The sequence below is a fragment of the Lynx rufus genome, unplaced genomic scaffold, assembly GCF_022079265.1.
Source record: "Lynx rufus isolate CCGP_SWC_20201006 ecotype Redwood Valley unplaced genomic scaffold, mLynRuf1.p SCAF_6, whole genome shotgun sequence".
Taxonomy (NCBI): Eukaryota; Metazoa; Chordata; class Mammalia; order Carnivora; family Felidae; genus Lynx; species Lynx rufus.
The window spans coordinates 4,867,160-4,888,522 of NW_025814878.1; the positions used below are offsets into that span (position 1 = coordinate 4,867,160).

General features: G+C 44.1%; 1 protein-coding gene across 9 annotated transcripts in view; it reads right to left on the reverse strand.

Annotated features, from left to right (window-relative positions):
- Positions 1–18,117, reverse strand: part of ARID1B (AT-rich interaction domain 1B) — a 450,798-nt gene extending 432,681 nt beyond the window's left edge. For all 9 annotated transcript variants that reach the window (XM_047102157.1, XM_047102162.1, XM_047102161.1 and 6 more), the window contains exon 1: positions 16,276–18,117. In XM_047102157.1, coding sequence (XP_046958113.1) covers positions 16,276–18,102 — 1,827 coding nt within the window. In that variant the 5' untranslated portion in view covers positions 18,103–18,117. The remainder of the gene's footprint in view (positions 1–16,275) is intronic.
- Positions 18,118–21,363: the final 3,246 nt, after the last annotated feature.

Below are 21,363 nucleotides of genomic sequence, written 5' to 3' on the forward strand. Positions count from 1 at the left end.
AGCTATTTCTTGAGTGAGTCAAGAATGCACACGAAGTAGCACAGTATCTGGCCGTCGACTCAGAAGTCTCCCACCGACCCTCAACCCCGGCTCCCCGTTCTGCTTTCCCAAGGTTTTTTGGGGTATGGAAGATATCCCTCAAAATGCCTCCCCCCCCCCAAATGGTTTTTCACTCAGTGTTTTCCCTACCGGACGGGTGTCCAAGGCTCTCAAAGACAGCCAGGTGTGTGAGGCTTGCCCTGCTTCTCACCTGATTCCCTGGGAAGGTCACGAGGCACAAGCTAGCACGGCTGGTTTCCTCCCTGCGGTCGGCAGAACTTGCCACATCTCCTGCGCCTGCTTCCACGTGCCCCCCACTTCTAACCTGCTGCCCACAGCTGCTCACCTAACTCCTCCACTCTGTACTGATAATGTGGCAAAAAAGGAAGTCACCATGGAGAACCAAATAACTATCATCTATGCCTGAAGAGGGAGGGAGGGAATGGCTTTATTCTTGTCTGGTGGAGTCGGGTTCGGGAGCCTTGTGACAGCTATTTTCTTAGGGCTGTCTCAGCTGTTTCAGAACGCTAAGATTGCACTGATGGAAACCACAGCACTGGACGCATGATACATCACTACAGGCATGTCCCGAAAGTTCGAACGCAGGCAGACACGTGTTCGCTTTCTAGGCAAAAGACAGGTATCTCTCATCGTAACAAATGAGACTGAAACGTGACTAACACACTGAAGATGCTCATTCCCTGCATAAGCTGGAAGAGACAAACAAAATGAAAGGTCCGGTCTCCGAGAAAAGGACATGCCAGTGACAAACAGCAACGGCCTAAATAAAACACAGGTTACCAGTTTGTTTGGGTTGCTTTCTTCCTGCGGGTTCTTAAAGACAGACTGTTAATTCATTTGCTTGAGATGGCTTAGGTGTCCTCAGCATTAACTTCAGACACTATGCATCCATGATTACTCTAGTAGCCATATATTACCGCAAATAATGAAACAAAATCACGTTATTAGAAAATAGGGAACAAGAGACAGGAAAGCCTTCATTTCATTTTAAGCTAAAAAGAGCACTTTGGAGGCACGTCATTCAAGAATATTCTCAACCTCAAATTGAGCAGCAATCGGGAGGTGAGGAAAACACGAGCTGAAGACCCAGGAAACCTGAACACAGCCAGTCCCGCGGTCTCTCCCGCTGCACAGATGTTTGAGCAGAGTACTGGTTAAATGGAATGTCACTTCCACCGCTGTCTAAGACAAGGTTATGGGCCAAACTCATTTTCTTTAAAGCTGTGAGATTTAATTTTTTTTGACAAGTTTCAAAAGAGAGGAATAGTTGGGGACGTACAGGGGAAACTTCCCACTATTATATCATCCTATTAGACATAATTAGGGAGAGAAAGACTGAAAGAGTCTCAGGACACATCTCAATACCCTTTGGCCTGGCCAGCCTAGAAGTTCGCCAGTAAGTAACAAAGGAAACAGGGATTCGACTGGGTCCATTGATGGAGTGCTTTTACTATTCTCCCAATATCACGGACTCTGGTTCCAGAATGGCCATGTGGCAACAGCAAAGACATAAATACTCAGGACTGCATGGCATGAAATGACCTCACCAAAGAACTGGGAGGATTTTTCTGCCTTATATTTGTTCTTGTAACTATGCATCAGCGTCTTGATTATTTTAAGATCGCCAATTTGTTGGGGGGGGGGGTCCTGCAAATTTCACCACTAAGTAGTTCACTCAGGGCATTAAATTTGTGTGTTGGTTTTTCACTCTAAAATTCTCTTTTCCAGCTGCCTGTATTCTCCCTTCTCTCCAATCTTCTGGTCCCTGACTGTCACCTGCCCTCCATGGTCATTCCCATAGTCATTCTCCCTTCATACATTCTTGGATTTAAGATCTCTGGCCTCATAAACACGCCTAACTTGTGACCCTGAGACGCTGTCCAGCCCATTCATCCATTCTCCCATCCAAAACTGTTCTAGAGGCTGGTCCATGGCCTCCCCACCCCAGAAACTTCAGTCACAGCCACGTGTAAATAACTCACAACAGAACCTGTGCTCCTCTTTAAACATCAACAGACTATATCATAGCCTCCCTTGATAACTCATAGCAATGACCCAGATCCTAGCATAGAGTTTCTTCTCACAGTTGGATGTACATTAATGTCCAGTAATATTATCAGAAAAAAATCCAATAGCCACCTTCACAGCCTTGAAGCACACATTCTTTCTTCTCTTTGCCCGGTAGGACTACGGGGCCAAAATACATTCAAAGCTCAATTATAAGAATGTAATGCCACAAGTCTTAACAACAATAAAAAAAAAAAGCCTACTTAAATTCTACCAATAAATAAATTCCATCCATAACCTCTGCGGGAAGAGAAGGGTGGGCATGCGGGCCATTCCACAACCCGAGAACACCAGAACTGCTGGAGGAAGAACTTAGACGCCTGTCTGCCTCCCTGGGGGATTCGGATGCACAGCCAGGTTTCAGAACCACTCCTTTAGTGGAGAGAATATACAGGCTGTAGCACCGGACATCCCTGGAGACTGAACAAATTTCTTAATTCTACGAGTTTACTTGTTCACAAATGGGGAGACTGCCTTGCAAGACTGTTGAAAAGTCTACAATCAACATGTGCAATGTGTGTAAGTATACTTACACAGGTAAGTATTCAGTAACAGGAGCTATTATTACTGTTGCCGCTTTCTTGTATCACTATTACTCAGGGCTCTTCTAAAACTTTTTCTCTGAACCTGCATTTCTTTGAGAAGAACAGAAAGCAGTGTGTTTGTAATAGTTTTACCAATGACACCTGACTAGAAGGAGAGACAGATTTCCCGTGTCCCCACCTAAAAGTCTCATACAGGCCACTGTTTACAAGGAAACAAGAAAAACCCCTCAAGGAGTGGCTGCTGACTCACTACCATCTTTTCTGCTCGTCCCATCCACACCCAGGCGCCCGCTCTCCTGGGAGGGTCACTCGGCACCTGTCCCCACGGTTTCTGTGTTCTCAGTGGGGCCCCCCGCCCCCCCCCCACGACCCCATCCTGGCATTCATCGTCCCCGCTGCACCATCTTCGCAGCTGCACAGAAACAAGCTGGTTAAGCCCCGAGTCCTGCCATCTGTGGACCATCGCTCTCGTGCCTGCATGTTAGCAGAAGTCCACGGAAGACCCCGTGCTCTAAAGGATCACGACCAGATACGTGTCCCTATTTTTCTCAATAGTCCTCGTATGGAAAGAAACCAGTCTTCTTCAGGTCAAGGGATAACTGTGTGTTCCTCTTCGTCCACTGTATCCAGTAAGCACATTACCCATACAGACGTCCTTTTCTGCACCCCATAGAACGGGCTGGATATCAACAACACCTCCCCCAGAGCCAGCAAGCGAGCCTCTGACCCATAATATTTCACAAGCCCTAACGTACCCAGGGAAGGCTCGGCTCTGAAAGCCATACCAAAGCACTCATAAATTTCAGACTGCCCTAATCATCCCCTCCTTTTGCTAAGAAACCAGTTGGAGTACCACTTCAGACCCATTATTCTTATAATGAGAACTTTCCTTCGCAATCCTCTGTCATATCAACCTAATCAAGTGTCATGACTATTATTGATACTGAATTTTACTTTAATTTCAAGTATGTTTACTAACAAAGCAAAGGTGAACATTCTTTAAAACTGGTTGTCTAATAAAAATACAAAAATTCTTTAGTTATTTTTGTTCATTATTTTTATTAATCATGACGAAACTCAGTAAGAACTCTCACGTGAGTAAAACTATCTCTTTAAGTATCATTTCAAAATTTTAGAGCGTAGAGACAAAGAAACAGGCCGATTCTTCTAGATACAGGTGACACATTCATCTCTCCAACTTTCTAACGACTTCCACTTTTGAAAGACTCATCTAGCTTCAACATATTTAAGCCCACGCTCGCCCCCGATATTAGTATTATTTAATTCTCAAGTAGGGTTTAGAAATTTTTACAAATTCGAAAAAGACTTCAAAAACTTAGGTTAGAAAGGAAGAGAAAGAGTAGAGTCAAAACTAATTAGAAAGGCCCATAATGGCAATTTCCTTTTTAAAGGCCATTGTTCCAAAGTGCCTACATTTATCTATCTCCCTCTGTATCTGTTGCTTTTCAGATCCTTCGCATCAGCACATTATCTATACCGCGGGATATTTTCATCCTTGACAAGGTAGAAAGCTTGTCTGCCTCCCTGTGTTATCTGTCCGCGTTCCATTTGAATCCAATTTCCTTGCATTACCTCTGCCCAGGTCAGGGATGAATGGCTGTCAAATTCCCAGTGGAATAAAAAGAAAAACCCTTTCTTCCTGAGGCAGCAAGTTTCAATTCACAGAGCACATGGCTAATCTACATATGTGAAGGTCACGGCACTTCAGTCAAAGAGGTTAAGAATGGAACAGCTCACGTAAGGGGTTGTCTTAAACATCTTGGCATGATGCCCAACAAGTAAGATTGTTGAAAAGCAATAGATAGCTTCTGGCAGCGGTAAGGGGAAAAATATTTTGATCATGTGATGCCGCACACACTACCTAGTTTATTTCATGTGTGAAACTTTGCGCGTCCCTAAAAAATACCACGCGTGCAAATCAAACCCAGATTTCCGCCTCCCCAGTTTAGCCATGCTAGTACACCTTCCTCTTCATAAAATACATTCATATGAAGTTTCTAGACGCACCAAGAATAAAACGTCCACATATTAACAACCAGTTGGCGCAAATAATCTTAAGAGCCGATTACAACTTCTTTACATTAGTTTTTCAAAGAACCATGAAACACCAGGAAAGGGTAGTTAGACTAAAAAAGCACATTCCTTTGAGTTACCCGAATATAACTGTCTTAAATAAAATTCACCTTCTCCCTCCATTCTTCTCTCCCTCCTCATTAATAATACAGCAATATGGAAAACTACAGGAACTTAATGCACAATAAAAGACAAAACACAAAATTGCTTTTCACGTCCTATCTTCACTAATTAATTGCTGAATAAAAGTAAACCATTACTGTTTTAAAGTGTTCATACTTCTGACAAACGTCTCAATGGAGGAGGAAAAACAAAGTCTCGCCCCACATAATGGACAGCAGGGGAGAAACCAAGACCTTCACAAGGCACGCCTCTGCCTGCTGTAGCATGGCACCTTCTGGAGTGTTCTCTCTACTCAGCCAAATGAAACTGAAAGGGAGCTGGCACCAACAGTCGGGAAAGGGAAGACTTTCAAACCCAGCAAAATCATAACAAATGGAACTATAATTTTTTAAACTTTTCAACAGTTAACAATAATAAACTGTTTCTTTAGCACATGGAGAAAATTAATTAAAAGCAAAAGATCCATCTCACCAATCTGCAAGCTGTCTGCCTACCACCAATTTCCTTCCATTCAAAATTTACACTGCTTACGAGGCCTGAGTTATTCAATCCATATTCTAATTACATGGGATAGGAAGTAAGATGAAAACATTCCACAAACCGTCTTCTTTATTTTAATCACCAATATTCACTTTATAACCTAAGGATATCCTACGCATGTTCTTCTACGCTAACCAACGAACACCACGATGTTTAACAATTTTTCAATATTCCCCGGATATCTTTTCATCTGGTACAGTGTCCCGACGCCAAGGCCACTAAATATTTGTTGATGATGGTGAAATTAAATGCTCCAATTATCGATCTTCTGAATTTATTTTTCCTTACCAGTTCAAAAACCAGGACTGTAAGAAAAGACTGGAAAACTACAGCAGACATTTTGGAAATGTGATCGACTGCCCCAGCACTCACTCTTCCCAAACACATGGCAAGGGACAGACACATGAGGCAATAAAAAACGAACTGTCTGGATTAGAAATAGGCTTCAAATGCTAACCTACTTGTTCCGAGAGGAAAGACTAACAGGCTGTTAAATTAACTTGTCAAATTAACTAATACCGAACCACAGCTAACTCATTTTAATTCCTTATCCATGAGAAAATACAATCCTTTGTTACTTTTTGAAAGCATCCCCTTGCTTGCCAGGCAGTGTACCAGAACTTTATCAAGTGTCCTTCTTAAAACAATTCCATGGGTTAAGTCTTCCTTCCCATCTCCTTAGACCAGAGGGAACTTCAAATGCCAGGGAGTAAAGAGGCTAGCCCAAGGTCACGCAGGTGGTCAATGTCCAATCTTGCAGGTTCTCTAACCTGCACACCTTTGGCTCTTGCCCTCGCCCCTCCTGCTTCCATTCCCAAGCCTCTTCACTAATGTAACTTCTCGCTGACCAGCTCTGAGCTTATTAGACTTTATTTAGCGCAGCGCCTTCTTACCCCTACCCCGACCCCAGTCCAGTCTGTGTGAGATGAGACACTAACATCAAGACTTCTCCCACCAAACTATTTACACTGTATTGTGTAGCACGGTTACTGGTCCTTAGGCCCTGCGTTGTCATTTTACCAAGGTCCACCATCCAGTACAGTACAGGCACACATACTAGGTCGTCCACAAACATCTGCCCGATACCCTGGCTCTTGCTATGATGACACAAATCTCTAGTCCCAAAGCCCTGACGACACACAGGAGATTGTTCAATACGGTGAAGGTAAATGAACTGAATTCTAAATCCTTCATGCTAATGACACTATAAAGTCATCTCTTTAGCTGAAAATTCACCTTATGATGCCCAAACAAAAACCCAAATTAAGATCGCTTTCTCATCAATTATCACAGCACCTAAGAACAAACTCCAAGTATACTGACCCTCCACATAAAACCTTGAAGTGGTAACTGAACAGATTTTCTTGCAACGGATGTTGGAAATGTATAATACACGCATCAGGAAATTTTCAGTTTGGATACATTATCAACTATTCAAATAGTTCTTAGATGATGCACTTTGAGGGATATAGTCGTTCTGCAGAAGAATAATGTAGCCATTCATTTTAATTTCCACTTTGTAAAACACCAGGAGTCCATGACAATTCACCAGGGAAAATTATGGCTTATACGTTATATTTACTCTTTGTATCTTAAGCACCAAGTGGTGCTCAGTAAGATTTGTTCATAATAGAATTAAAGTTTGTCCCTGATACTTTTATAAATCTCAGCATTAACAGAAAGAAAGAAAGAAAGAAAGAAAGAAAGAAAGAAAGAGAAAGAAAGAAAGAAAGAAAAGAAAGAGAAAGAAAGAAAGAAAGAAAGAAAGAAAGAAAGAAAGAAAGAAAGAAAGAAAGAAAGAAAGAAAGAAACCATTCCTCTCTACATATCCGAGGCAGGCCCTTGGCATTCATTCTCAGCTTTGACATTCCCTACTTTGACTATTTGAGAGCAGCACCACCCTTGGTGATACGCAGAGTAAATGATAATCTTGCTAAGGACCAAATGTGAACCACAGAGTCAGTAAAATTGAAACAGATACAGAAGTAAGTTACTTAAGCATGAATCAGAGACCAAAGTCCACCATTCAGAATTGCAAAAAAGCCTAGTTTTAATTTTTTGAAACTTTGTTCCTTTGCAGAAAGCACTTCCCCTAAAAAAGCTAGTCAATTTCATAGATCATGAAAGCGGAAAGGACAAAGACCTAGAAGATAGGAATAATTCTCAGAATCTACTAATTAACATTAACGACGGAATACCGTGAGGCAGCACCTGAGATCCAATGACGCCAATCCATCACAGTTCTATTGATCAACCAAAACCAATTCATCCAATTGTTCACAAGAGTCCCAATCAGTACAAAACTACATTTTGTGAGGGAAATTGCCGTGGTATTCACAAAATCTGTATATTTGCATAGACCTCAGTTTATATTCACTGAACATGTCTGGGACCCAGTATAGTTTAATAAGATGTTCAGTGGTGCATTGCTGATTAGGCACCATATTTTTTAAAATTCAGAGCAGCACAGAATTTTGCAGCTGGGAGGGACTGGGGTCACCTAATTGATGGAGGCAGGGGCTTATCTGCGACCACACCCCTGAACCGCATCAGGGCCAGGCAGAGAACAAGAACTCAGGGCTCACTACACAGTGGGAAGGCAGGTGGGAAGAAAAGAGACACCACGGAACAATGCCACCGATTTACAGAGATGACCTCAGCGGCGGCCCCGCCCAGCAGCCAACATTCCAGATCAGGAAACTGAGCCTCTGCCATATCTCAGAGAAAATGGGCACTCAAGCCTACAAATGAATCAAAGTCTGACCAACTCCAAGCCCAAGATCTTTCCATTACATCAGGATGCCTCGTAATATATTCGCATTCTCTCATAAATCCTCATAATGACAGAAATAAACTAATATACAACAAACATACCAGTTCCCTTAGAAATATGTCTGCTTCTTCAGACAGACTCTTGCTCAGCAGTAGCAATGTTTTACGTTTCTATTTCCAAGGTCATTTATAATTCATTGGGTAAAGTGAATTTATTATAAAAAAATATGAGCTGAAAGCAGAAAATTTAAAGGATATTAGAATGGGGTTACAGCTTGATATATATAAATATATGGTCACGGAAACTTCAAATTTGCTTCTTAAGTTTTCATAAATTAGATGCCAAACTCTAGACAAATTTTAAAATTACCAGTCATTTCAAAATAAGGTTACGAAGCGCGGTGAGTGGTTTAACTTCTAAGATGCTCATCACAAAAAGAAACAGGAGATACTAAGAATTCTGGAACAGCCTCCACTAATCATCAATGCCTCGCTTTCTGAAAGGTTTATTTCAGGACCCAGAAGCAGTAGCTGAATTTACTCCTCAGCCAGCATACATTATCTAAACAGTTACCAAAAATACTCCAGCAATCCAAGTATCTTCCTAAATCTGAGCAGACTGTTTTAACTTTTTTCCAAGAGCCTATGTAATGTAGAAAACTGAGAAAAAGAAAAAGGACCATTCTATATAAATTTTGAACTGATTATATTTTCCTTCTCTTAGTTATTATTCTTTGTAGCGGGATCTTTATTTTGTTCCGGCACAAAGCCAGTAATTGATTGGTAGAAATGGAAAAGAGTCACTAGCTCACATCAACTATATCACAACAATCTACAATTATTTGTTTTGCCAAAATCCACTCCCCCACCCAAAAAAAGCTGGCCAACAGACTGCTGACCCACATGGTTGCTATTTGCATTCTGTTTAAATGAGCCAGTTCTAAGTCAACGATGCCAAAAATGCCATGCCCAGGTTCAGTGGGGAGAGGCTTGGCACGCTGTCTCTCTGAACTGCACACAGAAGCAACAGCCATCCCCAGACCCTAGCTACCGTCCGGCACTGGGCTGATTAGGAAAATGGGTGCTTAATAAATATTTGCCAACCGATCATCTGGAGTAGATACTTGTCCACCACACACGTCACAGCATGCACAAATGCTAAGTGTTTACACCTTAAAAAATCATTGTTGCTTCCAAGCACACACTCTTAAATCACAGTTCACTCTCTATGTCCTCTGTGGAATCCATGGTTAATATACACAACTGATCGGCTAAAGATGCGACTACATATCAGCATCAATGGCAGCGAAAATACAATTCCAAATTTTACACACAAAAAAGCCTCTTCTGAAGACTAACCAGGATTCAAGAAGCAACCCTTTGCAGCTGCCTCTAAATTTAATTAAAAGACCAATCATCTTAATTTAGGAATTTTTCCACATACAAAGAATTTCTGCAGCTTTACAAAGGACTACAAATTAAAAACATAAGGGGGGAAGCACAAACTTGGGGGCACAGAACACTATGAAAAAAGACCCAGCATCACACGGACTGGCTGTTTGCTCAGGCTAGGGGCAGGGGGGACTGGGATGGCCCAAAACCTAAAACACAACTGGAAAAAAAAATGACCATTGTAAATGACTTTCACCGATAGAAGGATATAACAAGTAATTTTTAAAAAAAAGCTAAACATGCAAAAGATAAGAGAAGTAAAGGGAAAAATGATCATGCTAACAGTTCGTTTCCACATCCTATCATCTAACCAAGTACGAGGCTTCTCTCAACAAAGTATCCCAAACCTTTCAACAGAAAGGCTTCAAAAAGCTGCTTTTAAACTTTTAATGACCTGACAATGAAACAACGAACCCACATAGGACACACTTACACACTTCGGAACAGACAAAACCTGGGAAGATCACCCCAAAGTCAGAGCTGGGCAGTAGTAGTGGAACGAACACACACATACATACACACACACACACACACACACACACACACACACACACCCCATGAGCACTGCTAGGGAACATGTGAGGAAGGATTTACTAATCAACTACAAAGCAGCAAGATTAATGGCCATGAAAAGATTATTTTCCTTATAATACACATTATAACTAACCATTTGAAAGTCTGACATGAAGGAAGGGAAGGAAAAAATGTACTTTTTTATTTCTGTTTGGGAAGACGAAAAGTTCTGGAAATCAGATGGTGGTCCACAACAATGTGAACATACTTAATGTCACTGAACTGCACACCTAAAAATGAGTGAAACGGTAAATTTTATGTTCTGTGTTATTTTACCGCAATAAAAAAATACATAGATATAATTTTTTTAGCAACCCATAGTTTTCAAAGCGTGGTCCAGGATTTTCTTCCGGTTTTCATCAAATATGGCTTCCCTTCCAGAGTCACCTAATAAGTAACGACTTGTCTGAGTCTCAAGTTTCATCTTTCATCAAGGCCCAAATGAGACCCTGAGAAGTGCATCCTACAAAAGATGGTGAGCAGAGGCCAAATCTACTTCAATTCAAAAGGTCGGTCTTGCTATGACAGATCTGTTCCAGATTCTACTGCCACCTACCTAAAATAAGAGTGTCCATTGGTAAACCGGATATGCTGAAGATCTTAGAGCTCTGGTCTCTTTCCTACCAATAAGCATCATCCAAGAAACAAATTAATTTCATCATTAGTTCATCTGTCAAACTCAGTGGCCTTCTAGTATTCTTGGCACTGATCCATTCAGAAGTGGGCTTTTGAAAACTGTCTATTGGATCCTATTCAAATACGTAAATCTAAGGAAATAGTTTTCTCAGAATTATTCCAAGTTAAAGCCTTTGAAAATAGAACATGTTTGCTGAAAACTTACTGCGGAGACACACATTTTAGTTTGATAAATCCACTCGCTCACTCAATTAGTGTGAATTGTTAAGTTAAAACCACAGTATGCATGTAGCAACAACTCCCTTCATTCCAGTGTTAGCGTAAGGGAAAATAAGCGTGTACTTAATGACACCTGGGTACCGATACCTCTATCATTTTCTTTTCACCAAAATTCTCAGGGGAAAAAGTCACCAACGTATACCAAGTTTTTAGATCAAAGTTATCATTCAATCATCCAATTAAACCAAAAAGAGCCACTTAATCTTGTATAAATAGCCTCCGAACTGTAAAAGCAGTATCGTTTCATAGTTGTACATCTGTGATATATGCGCATCCTCAGTGGGTAAGCAGTTGTGCCCGGTACTTCTCCCCCTCCCTATACACACACACACACACACACACACACACACACACACACACACGGAGAAGTCAAATAGAGAACCCTCAGCCTCCCACACACATACACAGCCAGGTGTGCTCCTTCACATATCCACAGAGAATCTGCACAAATATCCTGATGAAGAAAGGGCACCTCAGGAAAACCCTGTGACCAACAAGTATCCGATTCTAAAAAGGCCTAGGATGTGCAAGTGGCCCGTAAGCATAAACAGCATTATAAAATGTCATAAAAATTTTGTAACACCCACTTTGAAAATCTAATTATTGCAAGGAAAAAATTAAAGGAATTTGAGTTTTATTAACATTCCTTTTGAGCCTCCATAAATCTGTTGGTTTAAGTGATACATGACAGTTCTTTCAAATGTAAATATAAGCTTCAAACTTCCAAAACTACACACAGGCCAAAATGAAAGTGACACAAGTGAGTTATTAGTTCCTTTTCCTCAATGATGGATCAAAGTACACAGATCCATTAACTGAGCAGTGTCAGTCTAGCATAGTGAGAAAAACCTCTAAATTTAGGACGCTGGGCAAAAAGCTAATATAGTCAGTCCCCAGTGCAATACATCCAAAATTTACATGTCCAAATCAGTCTTCAAAATAAGTAGCAAAATTTCAGAGACCCCAACAAATTTTAAATCGAACCACTCTCATCCTAGGAGAGAACAAGAGTTAAATAAGTGAAATGATCATCTTTTCAGTTTGCCTGTCATATAGGTATTTATCCTATGGAAGTCAGTAAGTTCCTATTACATGAGAAGCCATTTTTTTTTTTTAGATGTACTCTGCCCCAAAATATAAAGTAACAAAGTCCATTAATAAGAAATAGAACTGAAAACTCAACCTCATTCTCTTACACCTGTTTTCTTTAAAACGTGTGTCTAATAAAACTACCAAATGAATTTATGAGCCTTCCTCTACACTGTCTTACATTTTCAAAATTGGTCCTCAAACCAGAATTAATACTATTTTTATACCAGCATGAAGATGTTATTCTCTCAATTCTAATGGAATCACATGATATTTAGAGGGAAGGTACATTAGTTTAAGTGTCTGAGAGTGACGTGGATTATTTCCATCTCTACAACACGCTTGTGATATTCTGATACAATATGATGCCGGGGAAAATGGAACAAGCAGAAAAAGCCCTGCCAAAGATTGATTCCGAAATACAGATAAAAAGCACAACCAAAGTAAAAAAGGGAGTTGAGGCTTCTCATTATAGAGCCAAGACAAGAATACGATGCTCCCTAGAACACACTTATCAATTTTATGTTAATATAAACGTAAATTTAAGTGACAGCTGCCTTAAAGAGTAGTTATCATCAAAATAAAATGGTCAAAACTAAGCACACAGAAATCAGGATACCCAAAGAAAACAATTTTAAACCACACACCCTTTCCTCCCAGGTAACCTAGGAAAACAGAAAACTGTAAATATTTTCTATGTATTTTGTTGCGGTTTTTTAAATGCTAGGCCTTTTCTATGAACCACAGCTGCCAATTCCACATTCTCTGACGACACAGCAGCCAGCCAGCCAGCCATATCTCAGCAAATATATTAATTCAGGGCACAACAATTTCTTTACAAGGTTTAAAACATCAGATAGGGTAAAACATCACTGGGAGGGGAAGCGGGGAATGATGTTATGCTATAATGTATCTTATACAAATTTTAAGGTCATCAGGAACCAGTCTGTAACTTCCTGCTTTGTAAGCCAGCTAGTCACTTCTTTGAATGATAAATAAGGCTCTTTTTATTACGTTGTGTTATATTCTGTTAAACTGAAGTGAAAATAGCATTAATGGAATTTGGCACAGATGTGGACATTATACAATATTACTTACAGGAGCAGACCTCAGTACTCCTTTTGAACTGCTCTATCTCACAAAAAAACCCAGCAACAAACTGTATCATAAAATGGCTTATTTCACTTTTTAAAAAGACCTTCCCAATACAATATACAGACATATTTTGTTCCCAATTATAAAAACATTTGCTGCCCAATATAAACAATTCCTAAAATCAAAAATGAAACTAAATGTGCTAAAGCCACAAGAAAATTTCATCACTTAACAACGTGATTTAATAGTACTTTATGGCCTATAGTGGCATAGTGATTCAATATTTTGGACAAATAACTATGCCTTAATATAATGATCACAACAAATACTAAATAAATACTAGCTTCCCAAAAAGAAAATACATAAAAAAGACACATTCCACACATTATACGGCAAAGTACCTAAGAGAAATCTGTGAATCTAGGTCATATGCCCAGCAGTTTCCTTGCCCCTCAAAAATAAAAAAGCTATTCCCAAGGGTCACACCGAGGACATAATGGATTCACTCTCATTCCAAGAAAACAAAATACTTAAAATGATTGGTACCATTAAGAAATAATACTTTAAAGTAACAAGGACCTACATCTGCCTCTATCATCTCTCCGTTCTAGTTCACCAAGATGGGAATTTTAAACTATCCCTTTAAAAGCAAGCTGACAAAGCAAATCTTTTTAAAATTAATTACGTGGGTTTAGTTACACGAGCCTCCTCTGTGTTTTCACTTGTGTGCATCAAAAATGAAAATTGATAATCACAAATTTTCTATCAAGAGCAGGAAAATACATTCTCATTAAAAGTTAAACTCCAGTAACCAAAGATTTGAAAGCCAGTGGACACTAATGTCCTCGGCCAGGGATTCACAGGATTATCTGTTAAATTCAGTCCTGTGTTCACTCTGACGAGTCTCTCCCCTAAGATATGACTGTTATTAAAATACGCCTTCCTAAAATAAATAAGCTAAGTAGATTACAACCGCTGTTATTCCTTCCTAACAAATGAGGATTTTAAAAACTTTCACAGCATTTAAGATGTCTACAAAAGAAAGATTATTTGGAAGAAACACACCCAGAACAGCTTGCATGAGATAGTTTCCCTAATACATGTGTAAGCACTTCAAATAAGGGTCACACCACCGAACCCAACAAAATAATCAAGAAGAAAATAATGAAATAATTTTCAGTATTTCACAAGATTATCCATGTTTCCCCTTTGATTAATTCTTGTGTACAAAATTATAGTTTCCTCACTTCATGCTTATGTCAATTCAATTGAAACTCCTTATCCACATTTTAAATGATCAGCACCGTTACAACATAAATTACTAGAAATACAGCTTTAATCTTGTTATAAAGCTAATTCAATATCCCTAAAAGAGACCGCTGCATATCAGGATCTTGAAATGTTATCATTTTTAATTTTACACTAAACTACGTGTGCTGACAATTCACATTTTTTCCCCCACAGTTTAATCTGGAAAGGGCACTTCAATAAACGCTTTGCAAATCCAGAAATTGCTAAAATTTTTGGCTTCATTACATTTCAATTGCCACATCTTCATACTACAATTCAAGTCCGTGATATATGCAGTGTCCACATTAAGACTGTCAAAGATCTGATTTTTGTAAATGCCCAATACTGGACACCAGCATAATGTTTTCAGGATTTAATCCTCTTATTAATAACTATGATTCATAATAACTTAAGCTTTAAATAATATTCAACCTTACATCTGCTTGTAATAGAGCTCAGTTATTATTTGTGGCAAGAATTTTTGTGACTGTACTGCTCAGCACTTCTATTTACATCAGCAGTGCTAAATGCCCAATGGTGAGAGGGGAGCCAATCAGATGGCAGATTAGATGTCAACTCAGAGGCAGCTGTCTGGAGACTATTACAGCCAGTTTACCTCCACAATTCAAATTCCAAACCTTGCAAAGGAGATCAAGTCAGTCTTTAGGCTCAGCCTACGAGCAAGAAACAGCAAGAGTGCAGGACACTTCCTAATAACGCCGTAGGACTTGGGGGACAGCAAATTAAAGAAAATCCAAATAAATCTGATCCAAAAGGATCAATTTTCACTGGCCTGCTATTTTCCTGGACTTGCTGAATAAAATGTATGCCTGTTCCATGATCAAAATAAGTTCAACTTAACCGGGATGTGTCCCTTTAACGTAGCCTATCTGTTGAAGGTGACTCCTTTCCAGCAGCCTATAAGCCAAATAATGGATTTCCTGGCTATTCTCAGGAAGGAATCGATTTATTTTAGAATATTTTACCTCCACGTCGTTGTAAATTGGGGCATTCTTTTTGCTACGAAACATCCAAACTCAAAGCTCGCATCGAGTATCTCTGAATGGCCGGGCAGAACTACGAAAAACACACTGGGTTTGCCACAAAGCTAACCTATTTTTCCTGCCTTCACCTTGCAGGCTAAGAGGGAACGCGGTGTGGCTGGAGGTAGGACAAAGTTCCTCATTCTTTTCCCAGTTAAAGCTTATTGTTGGCGCTAACCGAGAAGACGGGGTCAATATTCCTCCCCGCACCGTACCGACCGGGAGCGCCTATTTTGTTACAAAAGCCGCCCGAGCCGTCCCCGGCGCCCACGCCGCTGCCTCGCCGCGCGGTCCCCGGCTCCGGACGCGCGGCTCCGCGCCCGGGGTGGGGTGGCGAGGCGGGGGTGCTCGGCGGCCGGCCATCGCAGCGCGCGTCCCGGCCCTCGGCGAGACCCTCTTCCCCCAGGCCCCCGGGGCCCGGGCCGCGCAGTCGGGCGCCGCGCGCTCCCCAGCCTCCGAGGGAGGCAGCCGCGAGTTAAAATGGCTTTGGGCGCCTCGCCCCCGCCTCCCCCCCGGCAGAAGACGCAGAAAAAGTACGCGGAGAGAAAGAAACTAGGGCTCGAGGCGCGCGGCGAGGCCGCCGCGGCGGAAGCAGGCCCGGCCGGCGCGGGGGTTACCTGGGATCTGCCCATGGTCGGGCCGGGGGTGCCGGGGCTCATCGCCGGGTGGCTCCTTTGTTGCGCGGCCGCCCAGGCCGGGCTGGCAGCGGCGTACTGGGCGCCCATGTCCTTGCCCAAGCCCATGCCCGCGGCCGCCTGCTGGCCGCCCGCCGCCGCCCCCGCCGCCGCCGCCGCCGCCGCCTGGGACTGGGGCTGCGACGGCGGCGGCGGCGGCGGCGCGCTGGGGCTGCTGTAGTCGGGGTAGCTGCCGCCGTAGCTCCTCATCATGGGGCTGGGCGAGGTGAGCAGCTGGTTGAGGGTCGGGGTGGCCCCCGACGGGTGCTGGTTCTGCCCGGCGAAGCGCTGGAAGCCCCCCGCCGCCGCGCCGGCGGCCGCCTTGCTGAGGCTCGCGGCCCCGCCGCCCCCGGGGCCCATCATCATGCCGCCGCCCTGCTGCCGGGGGGAGCTCAGCACCCCGTACCCCGAGGACGAGCCCCCATAGCCGCCGCCGCCGCCTCCTGCTGCTGCCGCCGCCGCCGCGGCCGCCGCCGCCACAGCTCCCGCTCCTGCTCCTCCTCCTCCTCCTCCTCCTCCGCTGCCGCCGCCTCCTCCTCCTCCTCCTCCTCCTCCTCCTCCTCCTCCTCCACCGCCGCCGCCGCCGCCGCCGCCGCCCGCGCTGGGCCGGCTGTAGCCCGGATAATGGTTGTACTGGCTGTTGGGGTACCCTTCGTGGGAGTTCTGCAGGGGGTCCATGCTGTTGGGGGCTCCGGCGGCGGCTGAGGCGGAGTGCATCATCCCCATCCCGGGGCTTTGTTGTCCGCCATGTTGATCAAAGCAAGGCCCAGTGCGGCCGCCGGGGCCGCCGCTAGCAGGGGCAGCGCTGCCATAGTAATTATTAAACTCCGAGACGGCCGCCGGGCCGCCGCCGCCGCCACCGCCGCCGCCGCCCCCGGGCACGGCGACCGGCGGCTGCTGCGCGCCCAGGGCGCCCAGGCCAGGGTGCTCGAACCGGCCGCCCGCCGGCTCCCCCATCTTGGGCGGTGCGTCGTCCTCGTCGCCCGGCTTGCTCAGCAGAGGCTGGCCCGGGGGGTCGGCCTGGCTGCCCGCGGCACTGTCCTTGGCGCCTCCATGTTGCGGCTGCTCCATGTCGGGACCGGGCTGAGCGGCGCCGCCGCCCGCGCCGCCGAGGCTGTTGTTGGAAATGGGATGTTGCTGCTGCTGCTGCTGCTGCTGTTGCTGTTGCTGCTGCTGCTGCTGCTGCTGCTGGAACTGGTTTAGCTGCTGCTGTAGTGCGTGGTGGTGGTGGTGGAGGTGGTGGGCATGGTGGTGGTGGTGGTGGGCATGGTGGTGGTGGTGGTGCTGCTGGTGGGGCGGTGCGGCGGGGGCTTCGCCAACGGTTTTCAGTTTGTGGTTGGGGAGCAGCCCCGTCTCCATGGCCGAGCCCGGGCCCGACGAGGAGGAAGAGGAGGACGCCGCCGCCGCCGCCGCCGCCGCGGAGGAGGAGGAGGACAGCGCGGCGGCGCTTCCACCCTCCTTGAGAGCCGCCTCGGAGCCGCCGCTCTTGGCGCTGTTAGTGCTGGCGGCGGCGGCCGCCGTGCTCGCGTTATGGGCCATGTTCAGTTCGTGACGGGGGTGCAGGGGGTGGTGGTGCACATTATTCAGGCCGCCGCCGTCGCCGCCGCCCCCCAGCATGGGTCCCGGTGCCGCCGCCGCCGCGCCGCGCGCCCCCGCCTCCAGGTCCCGGGCCCCGGGCGCCGGCCGCGGCCCGGGGGGCGCCCGCCGCTCGCCGCTGCCCGCCCGCGCCCGCGCCGCCGCCGCCGCCGCCGCTGCTGCCCGCGCGGCCATGATCGCCGCGGCGTGGCGAGGCCGGGCGGGGGGCGGGGGGAGACAATAAAACCCACTTTTTAGTCAGCGGCCCCTCCTGTGCGCATCCACACGCCCCGACGGGAATCGAGCGAGCCCCCTCCCCCTCCACAGGCCCCGCCGGAGCCGAACCGGGAGTCACGCCTTACGGTCTGGGCCTGTTCCCGCTGTGTGATTTCATGGTGAAAGTTTTTAGTTCAGGTTTAAATGAAACTTTTCTCTTTTCCTCTCTAACCCGGATATGGGTAAATACACGACTGACTGAGCCTATCGGGCCCAGCATGGCATGAGAGGGAGCCGAGCGAGCCCGAGCAACTATTATCCACTTCTCTCTGATTACTCGTGTGCACTCGCAAAACGCGGACTGGACTCTGCGCGGGCCGCCGCCGCCCGCCGGTCCCTGCGCCCGCCGCCGCCGCTGCTCGCCCGCCCGCCGGGGCGCAGCCTCGCGGGCACCCGGCGGCCCCGGGCCCGGGGCTCGGGCCGGCTCCGCAGGCGCCCGGAGCGCGGCGGCGTGGGGCGACGCGAGGCTGCACTTTCCCCTCGTGCCTCGTCTCCTTGCCAACCGGCCGTTCGCGTGTTTGTTTTCACGTCTAAAAGGAACGATACAAAGGTGGAAAACGAGTCTGACGAGCAGACAAAAGAGGGAGAAGGGCTGGGGAACAAAGTTGTCTGTTGGCCTCCAAGGTTTGGAGGAGCCGACGGAGCAAGAAAATACTTGTGCAATCTGTGCAAAAGCACTGCCTCTCCCAGGAGTTATGTAATTTTTCAGAACGTTAGCCTCGCTGCCTTGATTTGGGGCCATCAGCGTAATTCCCACCAACTTCTTCAAGCTGCGAAATTAGGGAAGAGTTTAAGGGAAGGTTGGCCGCATTCAAGGAGCGCTGTGCCCTGTACACAGCAAGTACTCAATAAGTGCTGAGACTGACTGCACCTGCCCCGAAGATAATGTTTATATAACTATTTTTTAAGGCACTATATGTATATATACATACAGACATATATATATGTATGTGTGTATATATATATATATATGCACACACACACACACACATATATATATATATACATATATATATATATGCATGTAGGCTTATCAGTGAAAACTCAAAGTATTCCCAAAGGGGCATTTTTCTTGTAATGCACTTGGCTGTCCTCTCTCTAAAGGGAAAGTCTTCAAATAGGTACACTGGTGTGTTATGCTCCAACGTGCACATGGAAATTTAACTATTGGTGCCATAATAGTGACAGCTCAAGTTTAGCTCGTATCTTCATAAATCTATATGACGCCTCTCATCATATTTCAGAGGTTAAGGTGCACAGTTAACCTTCAATATATTTCTAAGCAATGTGAAACAAAACTGAAATAAATGCATATTATATTTAATAAATATAAGATCATATATTTAATTAATTAACATATATTTAATAAATATGAGTTGGCCAGACCTAATCCTAGAACAGAAGTGTTTCAGACTTCATTTTTTTTAAAATACTCTTATCCCTTTATGATGTTTTAAATGTTTTCATTTTTGTTAATTTATCACTTAGTAACCTTTTGAATATCTTCAGGCAGTTCTTCTTAACTGAAGCCATGCCTCCCTTATACTAGTGTGGACCTCGTTTTCATGGAGAGAAAGCATTTGAGAGTGGAACTTTGAAGAGGTCACACTAGCTGCAATAGTGTATATGATTTTGGTAGAACATAGTTTTCTAAAATCATTTCATTCTTCAGCTTTTTACAAAGATTATTTTAGTTTATTTCAACTGCAGTAGTTATTTTATTTGCTTGAGCAAGTGCAAATATGTTAATGACTAAGTAGAAAAGGATAGGTGGGAAAAACTGGTGACTAATGGGGGGGGGGGAATCAGGTGCACACCCAAGGTCATTATAGAGTGTACAAACAACAAATTGCAATTCTATGCAAACAACTGGAAAACAGGGGTTGTATCATTGTGTGTAAGAGAGAATAACAGAACTGTAAGATGAATTCATGCCAAATCATTCATCAGTTTTTGCCAAGAGAATACTACATCTTTGTTAGTGGGCCTTTTTGACATTTTCTCCTGGATTTTCTCCCTTTATATATTCAAATACATACTAAATATACACAATACACCACAAAAGCTGAATTTTTAAAGTTTTTCATATACAAATATAAATAGTATGTCTGTTTTGTGTGCATATATACATATATTCTACAATCAAGTACATATTTATGCTCTTAGACATTGAGACTCAAACTAAATACATACATGTAATCATAAAAGTGCATTTTTCAAACTGATAAAATATGTCAAAGTCCATGTCAACAAGCGTAACTATGTTTTGTGGCTTATTTTCACAACTAATCCTAAAAGGGAAAATGAGTCACCAAGTTCAGCTCTGGCCCTTTTCCTAAAATATTTTTTCATATAGAAAAATCACGGAACTAAAAAAAATAATAATAATGTATGGTATGTAATTCAAGATCTCTTTTAATTCTATTTGTTTCAGCAAGCCAACTAGAAGATTGCAACCAAGAGGCTATGAAATAGAGCACAATGAAATCAGCCTGCTATAAAAGGCGACACATGCCAGTTTCTCCTCCCCGACGGCAGATGCCACACCCTGAAGCAGACAGAAGGCACTGCAGTCTGTAAGAGAAGCACAACACAAAGCCAGCAGGACTTGGTTTTGTCTTTTAAACCACAGAGAATGCTAAAATACCTTTTTAAAGCATTCTTGCTGAAGATGATGGTGGGCTCCTAATCCATTCAACTTCTAGTTTTGAAACCCACCTTGTCAAGAAAACAAAACAAAAGCCTCTTAGAGTTTCATTTAAAAATCCATGACTTAAGAGATAAAACAGCAATTGTCAGGGGTCTGTAAGGAAGCGATGAAACAGGTTCACATTTCACAAACGCACAGTTGGAACTATAGATGGTAACCCATCATACCACTTGCCTCAATCACCCCGTATGGCACCCCCACATTATTGTTTCCTTTTGGTGAAAAAAAGGTACTAGAAATCACCAGGTACATTTTTCCTAATGAAGTCCTGATTTTTGTACACCTCTTGCCCAATTTCAAACAATAGTGACAACTTTAATAAGTTACTCGAACCACAGAAGGCTCCGGGGGTGACGGCCCGAAAGCTGCCGGGTGGCCACAGTGTACCTGCAATGAACTTCCCACCCACAGGTCGCCCTGTGCCCTCCTGTTGAGCCAGAAGATTACCCATCGTTTTTTTTAAACATTCC